This window comes from Anthonomus grandis, chromosome 6, assembly GCF_022605725.1.
Source record: "Anthonomus grandis grandis chromosome 6, icAntGran1.3, whole genome shotgun sequence".
NCBI classification, from domain to species: Eukaryota; Metazoa; Arthropoda; class Insecta; order Coleoptera; family Curculionidae; genus Anthonomus; species Anthonomus grandis.
The window spans coordinates 12315729-12339186 of NC_065551.1; the positions used below are offsets into that span (position 1 = coordinate 12315729).

At 31.9% G+C, this 23458-nt stretch overlaps 2 protein-coding genes across 3 annotated transcripts in view; one reads left to right on the forward strand and one right to left on the reverse strand.

Moving 5' to 3' along the window:
- Positions 1–12606, forward strand: part of LOC126737347 (intraflagellar transport protein 140 homolog) — a 79390-nt gene extending 66784 nt beyond the window's left edge. For both annotated transcript variants that reach the window (XM_050442207.1, XM_050442208.1), the window contains 2 exons: positions 11472–11801; positions 11909–12606. In XM_050442207.1, the coding sequence (XP_050298164.1) occupies positions 11472–11797 (326 nt within the window). In that variant the 3' untranslated portion in view covers positions 11798–11801; positions 11909–12606. The remainder of the gene's footprint in view (positions 1–11471; positions 11802–11908) is intronic.
- An 8224-nt stretch (positions 12607–20830) lies between these two features.
- Positions 20831–23456, reverse strand: LOC126737354 (uncharacterized). Its single transcript, XM_050442225.1, has 2 exons — positions 23063–23456; positions 20831–22252 (listed from the first exon to the last, which is right to left on the reverse strand). The coding sequence occupies exons 1-2, from the start codon at positions 23359–23361 to the stop codon at positions 21610–21612; spliced, it is 942 nt and encodes a 313-aa protein (XP_050298182.1). The 5' UTR covers positions 23362–23456; the 3' UTR covers positions 20831–21609.
- Between the last annotated feature and the right edge of the window lie 2 nt (positions 23457–23458).

Consider the following 23458-nt stretch of genomic DNA (forward strand, 5'->3'; position numbering starts at 1 on the left):
TTTTAATTTCGAATTTAACGGTACCTATATCACAGTTATAGTTAAATCATGTATTAGACCTTTTTTAATTATTATTAAATATTTTCAATGCCTTAGAAGAACGTATGCTTCGGAAACAAAATGGTAGCCATAGAGATGCCTAAGGTTTGACATTAACTTATGAATTATTTCTCTGTACACTTTTAATTTATTTTGTAAATATGTTTTTGAATAATGAAAAATTTTATATGCTATACTTGGGTTACCGAACAGATGGAGTGGTCACGTGATTGTTCTGCGCCGGAGGTGTGGCCTAGAGCCTCGATCGAAGCCCAAAGCATGGACCCTGACTTGGGGTTTTATTTAATTTTATTAGTCGAGCGGCTTTAGATCGTTTTGGTTGAATTTTCTGCTATTCGAATATTTGAATCTTCGCAATATTGAAAAGTTGAGATTGTGTTTATTTTTTTGTTAATTTGTTAATTTATTTGTTAACAAATAATGGCTGACGCGCCACGTACACCCCTATTGTCACCCCCCAAGAAAAGAGTACGAAAACATTTGACCATTGCTGAAAAGGAAGTGATTATGAACATAATTATATAAAACATGTGATAACGAGCATCCAGCATACAACAAAGTGCAAAAAGTCCAGTTTACAGCAGAAGCAGCAGGTAATAAATATTTTTAATATACAGTGTGCAAATTTATACGTGAAAATGACAAAAAATGTTGTGGTTAAAATTTGACCACTGATTAAAAAATAAAATTTAGCATATTATTATTTTTTTTAAATCAAGCTTGCCTTGATACGAACATTTTTAAATTTTATAGGTAGGTAAAGTGGAGGGTAAAGTAGTAATTCTAAGCAAGATATAAAAAAAGTTTATAAGAAAAAGTTGTAGAATGCGAAATTATGCCCGAATACCGCATTTCATAACCATAGATCTACTTTGATTTTTACGTTTTGTGTACCAATGAATTTTTTTATTCATATTTAATTATTAGAGATTGAAATTTGTAAAAATCAAAGTAGGCCTATGGTTATGAAATTCGGTATTCGGGCATAATTTTGCATTCTTTTCGGTAAACCTCAATATATTAACATAACTTTGCATAACAAAATACTTAAAAGGGATTATTATATCATTACCTGGCACAACCTCAAAATCGGTTTGGACCCATTTTACAGGCGACCGTATTATATTTTAAAAAAAGCTGCTTACAAAGCAAAGCTGTACAGTAAAATAATTTAAAATAAGTAGGCATAATTCTCCTCGTCTAAATCTGCCAAGGTTGCATCGATGGGCTATATTTCGCGCACATCATTTACTCCATCTGTTCGGTAATCCTACTATAGCTTGTTACATTTTAAGTTATTAAAATTGTTATAACATAAAGCAGATGTATTTGAATAAGTATCCCGAAAGGCGGCAGCCAAGCAGAAGAACCTTCAGTAAGTCGGAACGCAATCTGAAAGAATGCGGATTCATTCCAACGGATTCGTTTAAAAAAGAAAAACAAAAATGAACGTATTCTCAGCTGTTACCGAAAACCCTGGTATTTCAACATGGTAAATTTAAAATAACGTAGGCGCGAACTAATCCACAGCGAAATTCATTTAAAAAAAATACTTTAGTTTCAACAAGATGGGGCATCTGCTCATAATAGCAGAGTAGTTACGGAATATGTAACTAGATTTTCAAGAAAACATATCGGCACATATTTTAGAACGCTATGGCCAGCACGTCTCCCGACACTAGTTACGTTTACAAAAATAGAAAAATAATTAAAAGAAACCGAAGGAGAACTTTGAAAATTGGTGCTCGTGGCTTTTGAGAGCATATCGACGCCGTCACGACAAAAAGGCGTAAGTGCCAACCAGCAAATTTTACAGGAGATCCGAAATATTAATACTGCTTGTTCTAAATGCTTGGATAAGTTTTGTTGTTTACAAACTGACAAAGTGGTGTTTAAAATGAAGAATTTTATTTAAAAAAATGTAAAAAACATTTTAGTTTTCCATTATAATTATTGTTTTGTCGTTTGCGCCTTTTCTAATAAAATCTTTTCTATCATTACGGTCTTTACGCCTTTTTAATTGGACTTACGCCTTCTCTAAAAAATGTGTATAGTTTAAAAATGGTATTTAGACAGTAGATACGCCCTTGCCCATTTTATTAAAAAAAAGTTCTTGGCGCTTAGATGAAAATTAAAAAAAATAAAAAACAATAATAAATAATCGTTTTTATTAAAAATATTTAAAAAAAAATTACAAATAAGTAACATAAACATTTATAAAACAAAAATAAAATCAAATTCTTTCTAAAAGGAAGTAAAATATCTAAATAGAAAATAGCAAAACATTAAAAAATTATTATTTTTTCATAAAAAAATATTTTATAAAAAAAAACAAAACATTCTTTGGAAACTAAACTTAAAAAAAGCGAAATAGAAAAAGTATGTAAATCTGAATAAGCTATTAATCTTTGCTGTTATTTTCCATATCGGTTTCAGGTAGCACATCAGGTACTTTGTTATTACAAGTAAGGGAAAAGTATTCGGAATGATAATGCTTTTTAATAGACAATTTTTTACATAAATTTGTTAGATCTTGATATTTTGATTTATTAATTGGTAATTCATTTGTATACGCGCGGCAAGGTAATTTTCGACAACTCCAATCAACTTTATAAATTTGTGATTCTAAATCATAACTTGTGGAAATCTCAATGTAAGTTAAATCTAATTTGGAAAGCTTTGCCTTTTTTATATCTGTTATTTTAATTTCGGTACCATCTGTTGCCTTAATCTTTTTTAAAGAAGTTACTGCTTTCCAGTCCAAAAAGTCAGAAAAATTCATTTGAACTACCTCATATGGCTTAGGCCGCTTTCTAGCATTCCTAATGACAGTAGGCCATTCTGAGGGTGCTTGAATGTTCATGGATGCAGTATATTTTTCAATAACGGCGTGAACACTATCTACTGGCATATAGGTATGCCCCGCTACTAAATAAGTTATTGAAATATCTGTTACATGCAGTGAATTTTGTAAAAAGTATGACAACTTAATATTTAGCATGAATTTGTTTTTGTTTTGCCCTGGGCAATTATCGCAAAATAAGGACAGTGATTGAAACTTACCACCTCGATCAACTTGAAATAAGTAGGTGTATAAATTAGTGCAAATTTCATTAACACCGCGTTTTCCGTCCTTTTCGCCCCATAGGTAACATATTCCGTCTTTTGATTTACTTTCATTAACTGTAAAATTGTAAACGGCATACTTCCTTGAAAAACCGAAAATCATACTTGGGCCATGTGGTGTAGAAAGAACTTTTTGTGGGTCAAACGACATGACAAGAAACTCGTCTTTCGAAGATTTTTCCTGCTCTGCAAGAAAAATACGTTTTGCTTTATCTTTTTCTTTGGTGTGTTTTAAGTAGTCATCTTTTACGGAATCAGTTTTTTTAACATCTGGAATATTTTTGTATTTTTCACATTTCAGACACTTAGCTTTTTTAGGTCTGTGTATTCCAATATTATATTTTTCTTTAAAATTTTTTCTAAACGCTGAGAGTTTAATCGGTTTATTTCCATGACTCTTTACTACCGATTCGTACATTCTAAACAGATTTTGTACATTTCTAATTTCGCTTGAAAGATACAACCTATTACTTGAGGCACGGCAATAATATGAGGGTACTCTCAGCAGACTTTTTATAAAATTGTCGAACTCATTTATTTGATCTTCATTCATTTTGTGCTTGGGCGTATGTTTTCCTCTATGGTTTTCTTTTAGTTTTCCTTGAATGGAGTTTCTAATTATTTTTTGTGTAATGTTTAAAGTGTTAATTACAAACTGTTGACAAACTCGAACTTGCATCCCTTCCTTCATGAAATAATATTGGTATGTAAGGCCCCTCCTTGACGATTCCTTTTTAGTCCTCTTGCATTTTATTGGTACTACATTAACACATCTATTCAAAAGAGCGAGAAAAGTTCTAATCTCTCCTCCTCCGTAAAAGCGTTGCAGTTGTTTACACATTTCTTATTCAAACAGGGATTTGGTAAAATAGACTTGGCCTTTATTGTTTCATTTTTATAATTTAAATGAGATAAACCTGAATTTCGCAGTCTTTTGTTTCTAAGGCACTTACTTTCTGCCTTTTTTTTCTTCCTTCCTATTAAATAATTGTTGCTAGAGATTCGGAACAAGATTGGTTACTGTTATCAGAAAAAGACACGCTAGTAGAAGATAAAACGACAGAGTCACAAGGACTGTTGTTTTCGGTTGATGGTCCTGCTGCATCCTTTTTGTTTTCTTGATTATTTTCATCTTTCGGTATTTTGTCACTAAATTGCTCTGGATACAACGCATCTTCATCGTTTGAGTCTGAATAGTCTACTAAACGTGATCTTACACTACTACAAGTTTTAGTCAGAGTTTCGTCAGTTTCAAGTAAAACATCAGTCTCACATTTTTCAGTCTTATCGGAAATACATTGTAACGAAGTAAAAGAAATATCTTGGTCACCTAAGATAATAGTTAACAACATTTACAGGACCTTCTCCTTGTTCCCCAAAGAGAATGTCATTTTGCAAAGCTTCATTAAATATGATAATATTGGTTCTTGTATCATCTAAAGCCTTATTTGGTGATTCTGGTGCAATTACTACTTGTTCTTGCGCCATTTTAACCATTTTTCGACTTCGAGACATCTGAAAAAAAATACTTATTATTATAACATAGGGGGGTTATTATTATTATTTTTTTGTTAAATAACACAAAAAACTATACTGTATAAAATTCTTTAAAAAAATCTTTTATGACACAAGTGTAACTAAATAAATATTATTTATTTTTTATAGCTACTTTGTTTTTAAAACAATCATAACAGTTTATTATTTAAATTAAGTATATTTTTTAATACTTTAAATTATAACTAATGATAATTATTATACACAATAGTACTATTATTTTTTTATTACTAAATTTAATGATTTTACATTTTGGTTTCTTAAGGCGTAAGCGACACATCCTCACTTAATTTTAAAGTTAAATTATGTACCTATTTGTAGCACATCATTAGCGCTAATTATTAATTATTAAAATTAATATTGCATTAATTAAAATAAGCAATAATTTACAATGGAAGTTTAACTTTTGTAGCAGATAGACTAATCTAAACTTTGTGTTACTTGCTTATGGGAGAATGGCGGTTAAGCCTTTTAAAATTGTAGTTTCAAAACGCGTAACCGCCAAAAACACAATTAAGGGCTTTTTTACCTATATTAAAAACAAATGTTCATTTCAATATGACAATTTACCTTATAAAGTTAAATCCAGTCCAAATAACCCATAAATACTAATTATTTATACTTACCATGGTACAAAATTTGCATCGGGCGTAAGAGCACCTTTCACCGTGGGAGTTAAACGATCACTAATGGAAAATCGGCATAAAGTGGCGCTTACAAATCTTTAGGGTCAAATTAGAGCGAATATAATTTTTTGTCGCTGGCGTTCAATACACCAAAAGATGAGTCGTTTAAAGAGGAATTCGTTTCAGTTAAAATTTCAATTTTGATTTTTTGGCACTTACACCTTTTTGTCGTGACGGCGTCGATATAATACCAATGATGCTCAATAATGTGTTGGAATCCACGATAAGGAGATGCTCTTTATGCTTAGAAAATAAAGATCATCTTTTTAAACATCTACTACCGAAGATTTTTCTTTTATTTTTTACTTTTTATTAACTTTATTTTTATTGGTTATTTATTGTTATTGTTTGTACTTATGTTATTGTTTGTTGTTGAATTAATTTATTATATTTTATAGATTGACTTTTCAATAATATTATTATTCTAAACATATTCAAGTAAGCACGAAAATATGAAAAAACATGCAGCTATGGCGACCATTTTATTTCCAAAAGCTACTGTCTTCAGGGGCATCGGAAGATAGTTAAAAATGCTCAAAAAATCTCTAAAACATGACTAAACCACAACGTGTCATACACCGTTAAATTCGGAATTAAAAGCACTTTTAACATCTGATATCGAAACCGGAACTACTCGGAATTTTTTAGATTTTAAAGTGGTTTGTTATTAAGCACCCAAAGCCGCTAAATTCTTTCTATTTAACCAATATTTTATCTCTCATGGTTACGGAGATTCCTGTACTGGTCCTCCTTATTTCGGGAACGTTGTATATGGTATATATAATTCCTAATAATCCTTTAAGCAGTGGAAAACAAATTTGTTGATATAAAAAATAGTATATTTCTTGAGCACTAGGAAGGAAACAGGTTGAAATACATCTTGAAGTATTTATTATGACTAGTAAAGAAAAGGGGCTAGTTGGATTAAAGAAACTATATTATACGGAGAGGTTTTAATACATTATCTGACCAAGGTAATCTATATACTGTGCATCCGTAAAGTAGCGAATAAATTGAATAAAAATGAAATGGACCCTTTCTGAAAAAAATGCCCGAACCCGTCGATTTTAATACTTGGTTTAGGATTTTTCTACGTGGAAATTAAATATACCGGGGACTCAAAAAAATATATGACGTCATCAATATGTTTTTTAAATGGAAACCACCATTTTTTAATGCTGAATCAAAAAGAACGCATTTCTTTACAAAGGATTTGAATTGTGGTTACATAAGCAATTTTGAACGAAAAATTATAATAATATAATGATAATAAAATTATAATAATATAATAATGTTCGAATTGAGCACCGTTAACAACCTGACATTAACGAAGGCGGTTTAAAAATTATTTTTCAACGTTGTCAATGACATGTAACAGTAATATTTCTAATTTCCCAGCGTTTTGTTCTTTTAAACTCGCTGGTTTAGTGACATACACTTTACTTTTTAAGTATCCCCATTAAAAGTATTCGAGGGGAGTTAAATCTGGCGATCTGGGTGACCATTCAATGAACCCTCGTCTACTTATCCAACGATTTGGAAAAACTTCATCTAGATAATTGCGAACGGGTAAAGCATAGTCTGGCGGGGCACCATCTTGCTGAAAAAAAAATCACATTTGTGCATGTCGGGTTCTTCCTAATCCGGATACGAACTTATCAGAGCGGAGATAAGATCATTTTGAAGAAAGGTCAAATATCGCTTACGAGTGTCATCAAAACAGTAAGGTCCTAAAACTCTTCCTTCTACAATACCGAATCACACATTGAGTGAGCGTGTTGTGTATAACAATTTGTGAACCAATGAGGGGTTTCAGTCTCCCAGTATCAACAATTCTGTCTCTTTACATGGCCATTTAGAGTAAACGTTGCTTCGTCAGAAAATATTATCCGTCTTACAAAATTACTGTTATCATTACATAATTGCTGCATTTACTCACAAAATTCATTTCGGCGATCAAAATCATCTTCCGATAGCTCTTGAAGTAAGAATATTTTATAAGAGTGGAACTTTGCTTTTTTCAATACTTTATACACAGTAGATCGCGATAAATTAACATTAGAAGCCGTGCCTGTGATTGTGGCTTTGGTAGTATCTTGAACCATTAATAGAATGTTAGGCTCATCTTCTTCTTCGTTATTGAACCCCGACCAGCTTTTTGAGCATCCCGAACATACCCAAATTTACGAAACTTTGGTTCAACTCTGTTTACCATGTTTTGGCTAATAGGGGACCGATTAGGATGAGTTGTATTAAACAACTGAACCACCTCCTCTTAAGTACGCGACATATTTCCGAAACCAATCATGCATAGGATTTCGATTCTTTCACGTTCGTTTAATTTTCGCACATTTCATACAATAACAGTAGATAATAAAGTGTAGTTACTAATAAAACGCAGGATGACACTGCTTTCGCCTCTTAAAAAGAATAAATACCACTTGCAAATGTAAAAATAATTCAAATAGTTGCACCAAAATACATTTACTTTTTGACACTAACAACAACAACGACAACAACTAAAATACCAAAATAGCAACATTTAATTTATATAGGTATTTCTTTAATTTTATCATTTTTCGTTCAAAAATTGCTTATGTAACCACTATTCATTTGTACCATATCCTTTGTAAAAAAATGCGTTCTTCCTGATTAAAATACAAGGATATTAAACTGCATTAAAAAATGGCTCCCTTTAAAAAACATATTGATGACATCATATCTTTTTTGAGTTGCCCCTGTATATTAATTTCCACGTAGAAAAACCTTAAGCCAAATATTAAAATCGACAGGTTTGGGCATTTTTTTCAGAAACGGTTTATTTCATTTTTATTGAATTTATCATTCAATAAAATATATCATCAACGTCATTTGAGTCACCCATATAACCTGTGGCATAAATACAAGGATAATATTATGTCTGAAGATACTTTACATCAAATTCGTATCAGTTTCAAGAAATCACGATCTTGAGATGCATAATCGGGCTTTACTTTTGATTGAAGACATGTGTTACCTTATGTGCGGTAGTTTAATAGTCATGTTAGAAATGCCAGCGCCAAATCGTGATATTAATGATGCATTTAATTGAGAGTTGGAACGGGAACGTGAATATGATCACTAGGAATTTAGTAGCTCGAACGAATGTACCACTGTTGAATCCCCGTGAAAGGAAGTTTATGATGTATTACCGAAAGCAATTGATGATGGAAATGGTGGTTTTTATTTCTTGGATGCCCCTGGTGGAACTGGTCAAACATTCCTCATGTCATTAGTTTTAGCCACCGTTCGTGCGAGATCCACCATTGAGCTTGAAGTTTAATATTTGAAAAAAAATCGCAATGGCGGAAGTTTTATCAGCATCGAAAATCATCATCTGGGACGAATGCACAATGGCACATAAACGTCCATTAGAAGCACTTAACCGAACATTGAAAGATATACGCAATGACTCGAGCTTTGTTGGAGGCGCAATGATTTTAGTGTCTGGCAATTTCCGCCAAACACTGCCAAGAATTCCAAGGTCAACTGCTGCCGACGAAATAAACGTTTGTCTCAAATCACCGAATCTATGGCGCTATGTGAAGAAACTTTAGCTGACAACAAGCATGAGAGATACATTTGCTGAAGATTTCTCTGAGCAATTGCTGACTATCGGTAATAGTTATGTGCCTGTCGACGAATGAAGCGGATTGATTTAATTTTCTTAGAATTTCTGTAACTTTGTCTCATAGAAATACGAACATATCAACAAAGTATTCCCAAACATCATTAGGATTGGATTAGGCATCAATAAAGATGTACATGATCTGAAATACAAAAGTTATAATGATATTATTCGAACAATGCATTAATTCAAATCCATTGACTGTGTAACAAATAAAGGTAAAGTCACCAACTATGCAATTGAATTTTTAAACTTCTTGCATGTGCCTGGGTTACCACCGTACCATAATAATCATACTTCGAAACATAAACCCATTAAAACTTTGCAACAGTTCCTAAACCTCCTCAACCAATCCTTGAAAGCTTGTGGTCTAAATCTGGAAAATCAGTGATTTTCAGATGGTCAATTATATGTGGCATGTTCACGGGCTGAGGACCATCTGCCTTGTTTGTACTTGCGCCTGATGATAAAACAAAAAATGTCGTGTACCACAAAGTGTTTAACTGAAGAGTGCAACCTATTCAAGAATCATTGAAATACTTGATATAAAAAAATTAACTTCATTAAGGAATTAAATTAAAAATCTGCTTATTTATTGTCTCTAGGGCGGACGAAGTTCGCAGGTTCAGCCAGTTTATTGATTTAAATATATGGAATCTGGTTATTAAAAAAATTAAATAATAAGAACACGCTTTTACACTAATTTTGAGCATAATGCTGATTGCTTACTGGGAGCAACAAAGAGAACGGGCGATGTCTCAGATGTTTATCCTCCTTGCTCCTCGCGAGGGAACAAGGAACAAAGCGCGTGTGTGCTGCGCTTTCTCTCTTAGTTCACAGTGCGCGTTAGACGGACTGATAAAACCGTGGCAAGTTTCTCACTGGTTTTATTTATCACTGGCAAGTCTTAAATTGCTTTAAGACTTGCTAAGTTTAAATGCATCCCTTAAGGAATGGCATGCCGAGGGTTGGTGAAAGATTCAGATCTTTTATTTTCATGCTCAGGTAATATTATTCCGGTACGCGATGTATCCTGGTACAACCAATTTTCAATTATTTGCCGCGGTTAACATTTAACCCCTGTAAGTTTTTCAATTAGCATAAAATACTAAATAAATAAGAATCGACTAGATTACTAACATTTTATATCAGTATGCAATGTAACCAAAATTTTGCGGCCGTCTCCCGGACTAAAAGAGCTCACTTTATCTTGCTTGCTTGTTTTGGGTTAATAATTAGCCAGCTCATTCGGATGATTCGGGAAAACCCGTCGGGTATGTACCCTTTTTCCCGAATCGAAGATATCACAATAATTAATTAAGACTTTCACAATGGTAAATTTATGCTTTTGTACGTTGTCGCCTCCCCCACGATGCGTCCGGCATCATCCGGCCTGATTGGGGGTAGGAAAGGCTCTGGGAAAGGGATACGAGGACTTGAACTGGATGAAGGATGACGCGAAAGTGTATCACTTTATCTTTAATTTTAGTAAGTGCTTCTTTAAGGTATTTGTTATTGAGAAGGTACCAATGCTGTGGAAAGGTGTAAAGATTTTTGCTAGCTGCAATAAAATGTTGCCCAAATTCAAAAATAACTTGCACTGGTTTACGAATCGATACCTAGATTTTATTTATGATTCTCATAGGTTTTTAAAGCTAGCAAATTTTAGCTATGTGGAGTATCGGAATTGAATTGTATTACTTTATAAAAGAAGAACAGCCCTTTCTGTATATTTCAAACTCAATTTTCTTATTTTTTCTTTATTATAAGAGGTCTAGAAAAGGTAAGGAATCGTTATTTTTCAGTTCAAGCGTAAACTTAATTTTATTGTGGAGAGTTGACAAGTTTTCACAAAATCTGACAATTTGTTATCGTCTCCATTCCAAATAATACAAATATCATCCAGATACCTTTTGTAAAACATCAGGTTCGTATTAAAATGATTATTAAGGATTTTTGGTCCGAAGTTACCCATAAGAACTTCGCTTAAGAAAGAAGACAAGCAAAACCCCATTGCCAATCCGTCTCCCTGCTTAAAAATTTAAATTATTAAAGTGAAAGAAATTTTGCTCTAACATTAGATCAGGTAACGTAAATAAGTCTTTCAGGATTAAAGTTGGAAATGTATTCTTTAAAAGCCTTTTACAAGCAATAGACAATCTATATTCTTGGAATGCTTGAAAATATTTTTTTTACATCGAAAGAGATTAAGCGAGCGGTATTAAATACGATTTTATAGGTATTAAAAAACCATTGGTCGGTTCATGCATTCACAAAGATAACCTAGTCACTAGACGAGGTTTAGTGATTAAGTTATCTTAAAAAGCTCTTAAAAATGTACCACATTTCAAAGTCAACTATTCAAATTAACTTTTAAGGTATGACCCAATGCAAACAACTCCTAATGCTAGGCGGTCCAGACTTGGACTCTTCAGTTCGCCGGGGGGACATTTACGCCTTAATGGTCCAAAACTGTACAAAACAAGGTGATTACACCGAAGCTAAGTCCCTTATAGCAGAATTAAAGCAGTTCATGGCAAATGAGGGTCTGAAAATCCCTTTGACTTACTACATTGGGAGGGAGGTGCTGGAAGCACTTTGCAAAGGCCTGGGAGTGCCTCTAAGCGCTTTTATTCCCGAGGCACCCAGGGGTCCCAGTATAGAGAGTGAGGAAGACGTAGTGGATGAGATTTTAGAGGAGTGAATCCGTAAGTTTTGTCATAGTTTTAAGAGCATAAGGGAAAAACAAGTTGTAAGAGAAATCAGTTTTAAAATAAAATAAAGTTTACTAGCATTTTTATTTTTTAAATTTCAGGACTGCGCAATAAATGTGCTATGTATGCCAAAGCATAATTTCTTAAATAAGTCAGTACTGCCGTCCTTGTGAAAAAGACTAAAATGTAGGTTTCGAGTTTGTGTATTTTTGAAAGCTTTACAGCAGTTAGGTTATATGTATAAATAAATATTTTTAAATAATGAAACCAAAATATCCAAAAAAAATAAACCGAAGTCGATTTTGGCGCCCAGAAAATTCACACGTGCCCATCGAAAAGACAATTCTTCCACAACTAGTCACTGTTTGGAGACAAGGAGTCGCTATTACCATCAATGGCCGCGTTAAGGAGTCATGCTCAAGGAATTTTTGTTTTCAAAAATTGAAGAGGATAGCGTGGACGATATTTGATATCAATAGGATGATGCAAAATGCCACACAGCCAACATAACAGTTGAACTTCTGGGCTCAGCTTCGGGCGTAGCAACTGTAGGAAGCTGAAAATAAATGTACACCAACAATCCAAAGACAATTGAATTGAAATAATTGAAAAATCTCCTGCGTAATTTGTTATAAATACGTTGAAGCAACTAATAATGTCTTTTTTTACTGCCAAGAGGAACAAATGATTGGTTTAAAAACTATAATACAAGGCGTAAATACAACTTGCTTAAACATACTTTTTATAGGAAGCATAATGACTTTTTGCCTATCAGTCTAATATAATATGTCATATTTATTATTTGTTTTTAATTTACAAATACAATGTTCCTACCTGGTTGACTCAACTTTTTTATGTGTTCTAGCCTCGTAAAACAATTAGAGCAACAAGTATTTTGAGATGAGTTTTCTTTATTGTGGCTAGAATCATGCAAGAAAAATTATTCTCATTTTTCAGATTCCTCGTGGCCCAACTTAGTAAGTGATATATTTATCTTTTTAATTAATTTGTATTGTTAAATAACTTCCTTGCATCTATCGACTAGTTCTTTATGAACACACTTCTGATATAAATATTTCCCTAAATAAGTTTTATGACCTTTTGTATGAAGGAATCAGCTATTTTGTGCCTATTAAGTCCTATAATACTCAAGCTACCAGTATATGTTTTTCAAGAGAGTTAAGAAGCTTAGTTTTATGTAAGAAAGTTGCTCATAAGAAGTTTAAGGGGTCTCAATTGCAAAGTGATTACTTGTTTTTTTCTGGGCTTTGGCAGTCATGCAGTGTGTTAAGCGGTCAGCGAGAATAATCTATTGTTAAATCCTAGGTTATTCTAGAAACATGTAACCAATGTTAAAAAGTAAAATATTATTCTTAAACATGTTTTTGAATGATGAAACTAGTGATGGGTGGTGATACAGTTAATTTAAGATTATAGAATTATAAATATAAGATTATACAGTTAATTCTCAGCATTTCCAGTACGTGCATATTACATGACAGGGCTTGTAGATCAATTCGATACCAAATTTGTAGAGGGTTTTGACGAGATTCTTGGCTTACAGCGCAAGACTTCTGCGAGACCGGATGGCATACCCAGCTTGCTACTTGGTGAACGCGTATGTACTCTGTCGAAGCCTATTTACACTTTATTCAATCTGCCTTTATAGAGTAAGACGGGAGTATTTCCTTTTTTTTGGAAGAATTCGTATATTACGCCGATATTTAAGTCTGGTAATACTAGTGATGTCAGTAATTATCGGGGAGTTTGTATACATTCAACCTTGCCTTGCAACCAAACTTTTGGATGCACTTATAACCAAGCAATTGACATGGCATTGTAAAATCCTTATTATTAACAATCAACATGGTTTAAAAAAGGTCGTTCCACTGTTACTAACTTAATATGTTATGAAGATTATCTGTTTAATGCTTTTGGTAAGGGTTCAAAAGATTTTGAAGAAGTTGATGCTGTTTATAAGGATTTTTTGAAGGCGTTCGACAGAGTTAAGGCTTTGGGTTTTGGATCAAATGTTATTTGTTGGCTAAGGGACTATCTACTGGGTAGATCGCAATGTATACGGCTTAATAACTTCTTATCTAGCAGCTTTTCTGTGCCATCTGGCGTTCCTCAGGGATCGCCTGTGAATGGTGCAACCTTAATGATTAAGATTTAAATGTTCCGTGTGGCCTTCATTTTATAAATCGCATAGTGAAAATATTGAGAAAGTCCAAAATAAATTCTTAAGAAATTGTTCTTTTAAACTTAAGGTTTCATTAGCTAATGGTCATACTGATTACAAGTCGGTTATGTCAGTTCTCTCTTTGGACCCACTTGAGTTAAGGCGTAATAATTCAGACTTGTGTCTTATTTTAAAATTAATATCTAGCATGGCTGATTATGATTATCTTTTAAATAGGCTAAGTTTTCGGGTGCAAAAATTGACTACACTTAAAAAACTCTTCTATGTAGATTTTGATAGTAGTTCTTATGTACAGCACAATCCTATAACTAAAATGCAACGTTCTTTCCATAGGTATAGTCTTGACTGGCCCGTTTCTTTTAGCAGTTTTAGGAGTTCTCTTAAATTAATTAGTGATTCGTGACTTTAACATGTTTCTTTAAATTCATTTGTAACATTGATATATGTCTCAATATTATCTAGCTTAAGTTGTATTAATATTAGTATTTTTTGTATTATTTTATTTTTGTAAAATTGGTGGATCTCGTTAATAAATAAATAAATAAATTACCATTCTAAAAAGTTCATATGATAATTTCATATTAGGATATGTTTTAAAATTAGAAAATATACTAGAATAACTGTTATCTGTTGTGTCACTGGTCAAATATAAGTTATTTATTGGCGCATGTTCTCCTCTGTAGTGAGATATGCTTATATAAAGTATTCACCCTTTTTAATAAGGTTGCAATCCGCCTCTATACTCTTATTAAGATATAGAGCTATATCTTGATAAGCTTATTAAGAACATCAATTTGAAAAATTGTGTCGTTATTGCCAATATATCCTTGAGTTGCCAAAAAAAGGACTTACAACTTTCTACCCATTTATCATCTTCGGACATAAAAATATCTTTTTTCGCGACTGTTTTCGACGTTTATAATACTTTTCCTTTTAGTTATTTCAACGTAGTGATTTCGAAAACCTTTTTGCTCTGTTAAATGAACAGTAACTTTTATTAATTTTTAAAGGAAATGGTTCGCCAATATTACTTGAACAATTCCATTGATTGCCAACCACAACATTTTTTTACAGAGTATTTCTCCCTTTTTTATCATTAAGAGATGCATTTCTTTTACTTTTATCTACTACGTATTTTTTTCTTGTTCTTGCTTCTCCTTTCTTCGTATTGGTAGTATTTACCTTTGTTAAGATCATATTAGTTGTCTTGATCGCCTATTAAAATAGTAAAAATAAAATATTTAGTTGCCTTATAAGGGCATATAGGGCAATTTAAACCGATTTCCAATTTGTATCATATACAGAGTGGTCCAGTTTCGAAAGCGGAAATTTCAATGACAGATATAAAATCTCAAAATAATATCAGTTTGCAATGTAAACTTTATTCGAAAATTGCTTTGTTACAAAGATACAGGGATCTAAGTTTCAATTAAAATATTTAAATTTTATTATATTTTTAAAACTACTTTAAATATGAAATTGAAATTTGGTACATTTGTAAAAGTGGCAAAGAGGCTTCTTTTTATGAAAAAAATATTATTTTACTTCAACCAGTAGCGCGCGTACGGTAACATATTTGCACAGTTTTAATAAAAAATGGTGCACCACTGGTTGTTAGTATTAAAAAATATTTTAGAATCCTTTTATGAAGTTTGCAATAAAAATCGCCTTTAAGTTTTTTTATTTGACTTGCTGTTTGCCACAAAAAAAATTAAAATACATACTGACTCCAAAAAAATATTAAAGAAAAACCAGAATAAAAATTTATTAAAACTAGTGACGTTCAGGAATAACAACAAAATAAAAGAAAATAAAACGTAAAATTACAATTTATCAAAATATAGTACAACTATTTTAATACATTTTTGAAATCTTCTAACAAACGCATGTATTGCTGCTGACACTTTATTAGGGGTTTGCTGTATCTCATTGCAGGCTTGCTGAATCCTTAGAATTAAATCTTCTCTTGTAAATATAGAATTTGCGTAAACTTTATCAGTAATAGAACCGCATATGTAATAGCGTTGATTGAATATTTGAGAAGATGCGCAACCTTATGGACGAAAATGTGCACTACAATGGGATGGCGACACCGTCGCTTCGGTCGAAGTGAACCCGAGAATTTTGCCAAAGGCGCGTGGCACAGTCATTGTCTGCCTGCTTTGCATCATCCAACCTGGAAACTCGGGCGCTTTGAGCTGATATTATTAATGTTTTCAACAGGTCTACTTCGAAAGATTATTTGATTTTTTTGTGGACATTTTGCGTGATAAACTTTAATTTATTTTCTTTAGTAGTGTAGTTATAATTCTTCTCTTGCATAATATACACAGTTATGCTGGCAACAAATCAAAATAAGTATTGTTTATAAAGGACTGTATAATAAAAAGGGACAAAAACAATAATGTAAGTTTTTAATGTAAGGTTTAAATCTCAGGTTCAATAATAATCTCTAAATCAAATACCGTTTGAGTGGATTAAAAACCGTGGAAATAGGGATATTTTTTTGATGGAGAACACACAGCTAAAAAATAATGGATATGCGAAAATAAATTTCTAAAAAATGATATTCACGTAAGAACATGCGAAACAAAACTACTAAGAAGAAATATTGCACGGAAATTTGGTATCTTGGAAAGGTTTATATATAATTAATTTTTTTCTCACTAAATAGAAAGGTTCATTTATTATAGAATTTTCAGCAAATATGTTGTTATAAATATTTAATTCAATTTAACCTATTATTACAAGCTATTTTATTAAAATTTTTCTTTTAGATACTTTAGTCTTTACAGAGCAGTGTCGTTTAATTAATTAGTTAAAAAAAAAGAAGTTTCGGAAATCGTAATATCAATAAGAATTTATCTTTTAGTTAGCCACTTTCTGATCTAATTTGATTTAAAAAATATAACTAACTTTCATAAACTATGACTGGAGGTTACAATAATTTAGGACTCTGAAGACGCTACAATTATTTTCGTTAAGAAACTTCAAAAAATTATGAAGGCATCTGACAGAATAGAAGTGTTTAAAAACACTAAAACGAGTGTAAAGGAATGGATAACAAGAGTATTGATTGCCTCAATTAAACCCAAAGATAGACTGCAGAAGAACCTACAAAAACCTCACGATCGTGAATTACATAACACTTACAAACCTTATGGAAATCATTTAAATACACTAATAAGCATAACGAAGTATTTATTTTACAAAAATGAAATAAATCACAAGAATCATATGATGAAAAAGTATATAAAATCATAAATAATATAACCGGTGGAGGCAAGGACAAAAAAGCAACCCATTGATGAACAAGGCCAACCTTTTAACGATCCTCTGGTGATGGCAAACATTTGCAACAAATACTTTGTAGATGTCAGTACAGAACTAGAAAAAGAAATAAAAGTGCCCTTGCTACCACATAGATTAGACCCAAACCAAAGTCCCAACTTGCCTATGTTTTTATCACATTATTATCAGATAGTAGTCCAGGGATGGACGGAATAACCAGCAGGATATTATTATTGGAGTTTTAGAAGGAAGAGGATTGATGATCTAGAATGGCTTACCTCAGAGATCGCCAAACCTCGCCTTGACGATTATGAAAAGGTGATAGTGGTTTTCATGGACCTTGATAAGGCTTTCGACACAGTGTCTCACCAAAAGCTCCTAGATGTTCTTGAAGATTATGGAGTGAGAGGCATTTTGTTGGAAGTTATTTATCCTCAATAAAGCAATACACTAAAGTAAATAAAAACTTAAGTTCTTCGGAAATAATTAAAATCAGCGTTCCTTAAGGGAATATAATAGGACCTATTCTTTTCATTACCTATATAAATTCATTACTTGAACTAATTTTAACTTCTTACAGTATTTGCATTTTTAGAGGAATATAACTTTAAAAGGATTTTGCTAAATTTCAGCTTTTTCCAAAATTTAGGAAGTATTTTATTATAAAAGGAAACTATTAATATTTAAAAGAACAGTAGCATGAAATGCTATAAAAACACTTATGAAAATAAATTAAATTTAATAAAAGGAAACTATATTGTGCAACTTTCCTCTAATTATACCACCTCGTATCTTCTACCGTTTCCAAGATCTATACTGCTTATCCTTATTTTGGATATCCTGTATAACCGTGATGTGGGGTAAACAAAGTTTTTATTTTTACTAACTTTCTATAGTTTTAAGTGTAGTTGTAACAACTGTTAATTAAAGATTTGCCTGTATCGCAACTTAAAATGTGGTTTATTTTCCATATTTTATCGAGTGCTATTAACATCGTTACTCAAAACCCCTTTAACTTTTTTCTTTTATTTTAATTTCAGTTAAGGTATTTATTTTTCAATTATTTTTGATCCAAAAAAGGTGTACTTTACAGATCTCACTGCGCTGCACAGTTTTTCAGATATTAAATCCTATGAAAAAATCGATTATTTTTTACAAACAATTATTGACTAAGAAGTTATATTACCATAGATAGTAAGTCTTATGAATTACTTCCATTGTTCTTTACGTGAAACCTACTTATATCTTAAGATTTGTCCCACATATTTTTTGTATATTAGTTTTGAGTGACTTAAGTGCTTACAGGCTTTTTATTTAAAAACTTGACACTCTTGAACACAAAATGGAGAAAATATCATGTTTGTTGTTGGTATTTTTTTTTATTTTTTTAACTTTATTGGTCATTTTGCAAAAAATAGCTTTTTATATTTTTTTTAAATTAATTTTTGTCTCAAAAACATATTTTGATAAGTAATTAATTATTTATTTGTTCATAAAATCAACTTGTAAGAAATTTCAACATGCCTTCAACCTTAAATACATTACTCATCACTTGACGACCTAAAATAACACCACTATGTTTCTGAAAAATAAAAATAAAAACATAGTTGGCAGCATCAATGATGTCTTAAAAACTTAGAACATTGAAAGGCCTTTCAATGTTCTAAGCTTAAAAAAATAACCAACACGGCCGCGTAAAGATTCCAGCGTCGTTGAATTGAAAACCTCACTCAAAGAAGCCAAGTCCAAGCAGCTTAAATAAATCGTTCCTAGATTTGCCGATTCGCGGCAGCACCACACGGTGAACGAAACTGAGCGACAATCGATAGTCGATCGGGTACATTTTAAAACACGGGATTGCGTATCTTTCCAAATATTTAATCAACGGTAATAGTCTACCTGATTAACATCCGGTGATATGGGTGGCCACGCCAATACCATTACCAATTCAATCCATACCATTAACAAGTTCATTATTTATGTCATTTATCCCCAGCCGGACCAGACGTGCGGACAAACCTGCAGTCTTTAAGAGTATTTGGTAAGTTTTTAAATCAAGCTCCTAGAACCAACCCGATATTTCACTATGTGTAGTTGCAAACTTTAAAATTCTTGTTTTCAGCTACATTATTTATTTAAAATTTGTACAATTATTGTTCGTTTAAATTGATTAGATGCCTATTTCAGTGTTTTTTGAAAAATGTACAAGAAGTTGAGTAAATTTTTTTTATTAATTATTTCTCAAAAATTTATAACTTAAAAACCAAGAAAGTTAAATTCTTGAAACTGGAAAATTTGTAAAAATATTGCTCGTTTAAATTGATTGGTTACCTATTTCAACGTTTTTTAAAAAATGTACAAATTGAGAAAAAAATTGTTTTTTTTTTCTTACAAATTCTATCATGAGTTATGGGCAAGAACTCAAGAATCAAGAAAGTTACACTATTGAAAATTTGCAGTTATTGCTCATTTAAATTGATTATACACCTAATTTAGCTTTTTTTCAACAAATGTACCAAAAGTAAAAAAAAAATTGTTTCTTCTCAGAAATTCACATGCTCATGCTCATTCATAACTCAAAAACCAAGAAAGCTACACCGTTGAAAATGTGTAGTTATTGCTCATGTAAATTGATTAGATACGTATTTTAGTACTTTTTGAAAAATGTACAAGTTAACAACAAAAAATATTTTTATTCTTAAAAAAATTATTAACTTGCCCATAACTCAAAACCTAACGAGTTACAGTAAAAAAAATTGTACAATTATTCCTCATTTAAACTGATTAGACTTATTTCAGGGTTTTTTGGAAAATGTCCAAGAAAGTTAAAAAAAAAAATTCTTCCAAAAAAATGGATTTTTTTAAATCAGAAATTCTATCAACATACCTACTCATAACTGATGTAGGGTATCATAATAATGAGAATTGATTTGAAAAAGAACCTTTGTTGATAATTAATTATTAATATTTTAAATGTAAATAATCGTTGAATGTCAAAAACCTCAGAGTTCTTATATACCTGATCACTCGTTCAGCTTATTCATATACTGTTTTTAAACATATTTTCTGAATTCTTTTAAATGTTCGTAGGATGTGTTTTCCCAACAACTTAAAAACTACAAGTTTGTAAAGACAGCAAACTTAAGACGTCTTTCAAAAATGTAATTTTTTTTATAAGATACACATAAGATAAGATACTTATATATAAGATATATATATATATAAGATATATCTTATAGATAAGATACACATAAGTTGAGGTACTTTTTTTTAGTTGTCTAAGGTCGATCACATACTTATAAGACATTTGTTTCAAACATGTCTGCGACATGTCGCAAACATGTCGTTTTATTTCCAACACGGCGGTTCTTATGACGATTCGTAGACCAAACAGATACGCCGCGGACAGGACTTGTCGCAAACGAATTTTATACGACACTGCTTGCTCCAATTTCAAGCGTCATTTGTTTCCGACTGCTGCAACTGAATGCACGCTACTTAACAATAATTTTAATAAAAATAAGTAAAATGGAAGATAATCCAACATTTAATGTAAAATTTGTACAAATCGTTGAAAAATACAATGCTTTGTATGACCATACCATGAAAGACTACTTAAATAGGCATGTGCAAGAAAAAGCCTGGAGCGAAGTTGGAAAAGAAATAAATAAAAGAAAGAAATGAACAGGTAGTGTTTACTTTTATCATATAATATAGAGCGTGTCCTGGTAACATCTTACCAAATGGGGTTTTTTTTATTATTGAGTAAAAAACAAAAAATGTTCAGAAAAAGTTCTACTTTGTTAAAAAACAAGATTTTCGTGCAAAATGTTTTTCTATTGCATACAGGGAGGCCCAAAAATTCAATGAACGAAGCAGAATTTTTTCTGAACATTTTTTGTTTTTTTTTTAACTCAATAAAAAAATCCCATTTGGTAAGAAGTTACCAGGACACGCTGTAGTTATAAACATAATTATTAATTTAAAAACGTGAAGAAGAACAGTTATAATATTATTCATTATACACAATATTTTGACTGCCAAGGTAATGCCGCATAGGGCTGATTTACATATGAACATAATCTATCTCGCAATATTATCGCCTTATTTGTGCCGCGCTGATATTGAGGGTGAAAATTTTGTAATATTTGTGTGTTATTATTATTATGTGGTAACCCACGCATTTCAAATGTTGGCTCTGACATTTTTCCATCTATTTTTCTTATAAAATTGTGTAACACACAAATTGCCTTAACAATCTTATCAACTTTTTGGGGTGAGCATAGAAATTTAAAATTCTAGAGAGACCTACTCTAGAATTTTAAATTTTGACACCATTATACCAAACGCACATTCTACACTTCGACGAGCTCGTGATAATCTATAGTTGATGATTCTTTTCGGGTTTGTTAAATTTCTTAACGGATAAGGCTTTAATAATTTTTTACAAAGAGGGAAGGCAGCATCTCCGACAAAATAATAGGGAAAAGCCGGCTCGTGTGGTTCTTTGGGCAAAGGCTGCGGTGGTGGAAAATTGAGTGTGTTTGCCTGGAAGTTTCGTCCAATACTTGAATTCTTAAATACCCCATCACCATTTCTACCGTAGTCGCCAACGTCAATTGCAGTAAAATTGCTATCTGCATCCGCTATAGCCAATAATTGCAATGAAAAATAACTTTTATAATTATAAAAGGCGAATCCCGTCTTGGCTGGACAATGTATTCTAATAGGTTTTCCATCGATACTACCAATACAATTCGGTAAATTCCAAAGTTCGTCAAAGCGTTCGGCTTTTTCAATCCATTGCAATTCACTTGGAAAAGGCATGAATTCCATTTGCAAACCTGACCAAATATTGTCACAAACTTCTTCAACTAGTTGTCCAATTGTAGAGTCTCCTCTCATAAATAAGAAAGATAACTGCTTGAAACTCATTGCGGTTGCCAAGTATCTAAAACAAAATTTAATTTTAGGAGCTGCATGTAACGAGAAATAAATTTTAAGATCTGCTTATACCCGTCATTAAAGGCAAAACCCACCATCTGGATCATCAGCACAAACAAAGAAAAAATTATATTTAGCAGACTATTTGGACTTTTTCCTGCCGTTCACTAAATCTAGGCAACAAAAGGGTAGCATTGCATCTCCCAAAAATATAAATGAAGAAACAAATAATATTTCGACTCAAGAAGAATCTTCGGATATTGAGCCTCCTGAAATACATGACAAAAATTATCTAAATAGGGATGCATTCGAAGAATCCTCTACAAATGAACCTTTATTAGTCACGGAAAGCGCATTAACTCGCAATAAAAAATTGTGCAAAAAAGCGCAAAAAAGTGGACCCTCTAGAGAAATGTGCCATGATTATTTAACATCGAAAAGCCAAGGCCAATCGGAAAAACCGGAAGATGCTGACTTGCTATTTCTTAAAAGTCTTCTGCCCGATTTACAGCGAATGACGAACGCCCAAAAACACGAATTTAAATATAAAACAATGCAAGTTATTGGTGAAATACTTTACAAACCACCACCGAATAATTTTACCCCATCACTTTCAACACATTCTCAACAGATTTGTTATAATTCAAGCAACAGTAACTTTCACCCATTTTCAAACAGTTCTAAAGCGCAAACTGCGTACTCTTCAAGCCAAATAAGCACACCTATGACATCTCCAAATACCGATTATGACTATTTAAATTTGTAATACATAATAAATACTTACACAATTAAAATGAAATTTGATTTAGTTACTTACCTCATTGTAATAATTAGTTTTTCCTTTGGTGTAATGGATTCCCGAAATTTTTTAACTGAGCTCTTGATAGAAGGTCCAATTATATCCAAAAGTACTAAAAATGTCTCTCGTGACATTCTATAAACTGATTGAAATTTTGCTTGATCTTCCATCATTTCTTCACCAGTACAACTTTTAAATATACTGCGATGAAGATTAGCTGTACTATATGGACGAACCCAATATTTTTGATTATGTTTCTTCTTTCGCCTTCGCAATATTAGTACCGATAATAACGCCACATCTTCATCCGACGACATGATGTATACTACTAAATATACTAATAAACTACAAATTTTTGTTTCCTACATTTTTGTTCAACAGTGTTGAAGTGACATGTCGCAGACATGTTCGAAA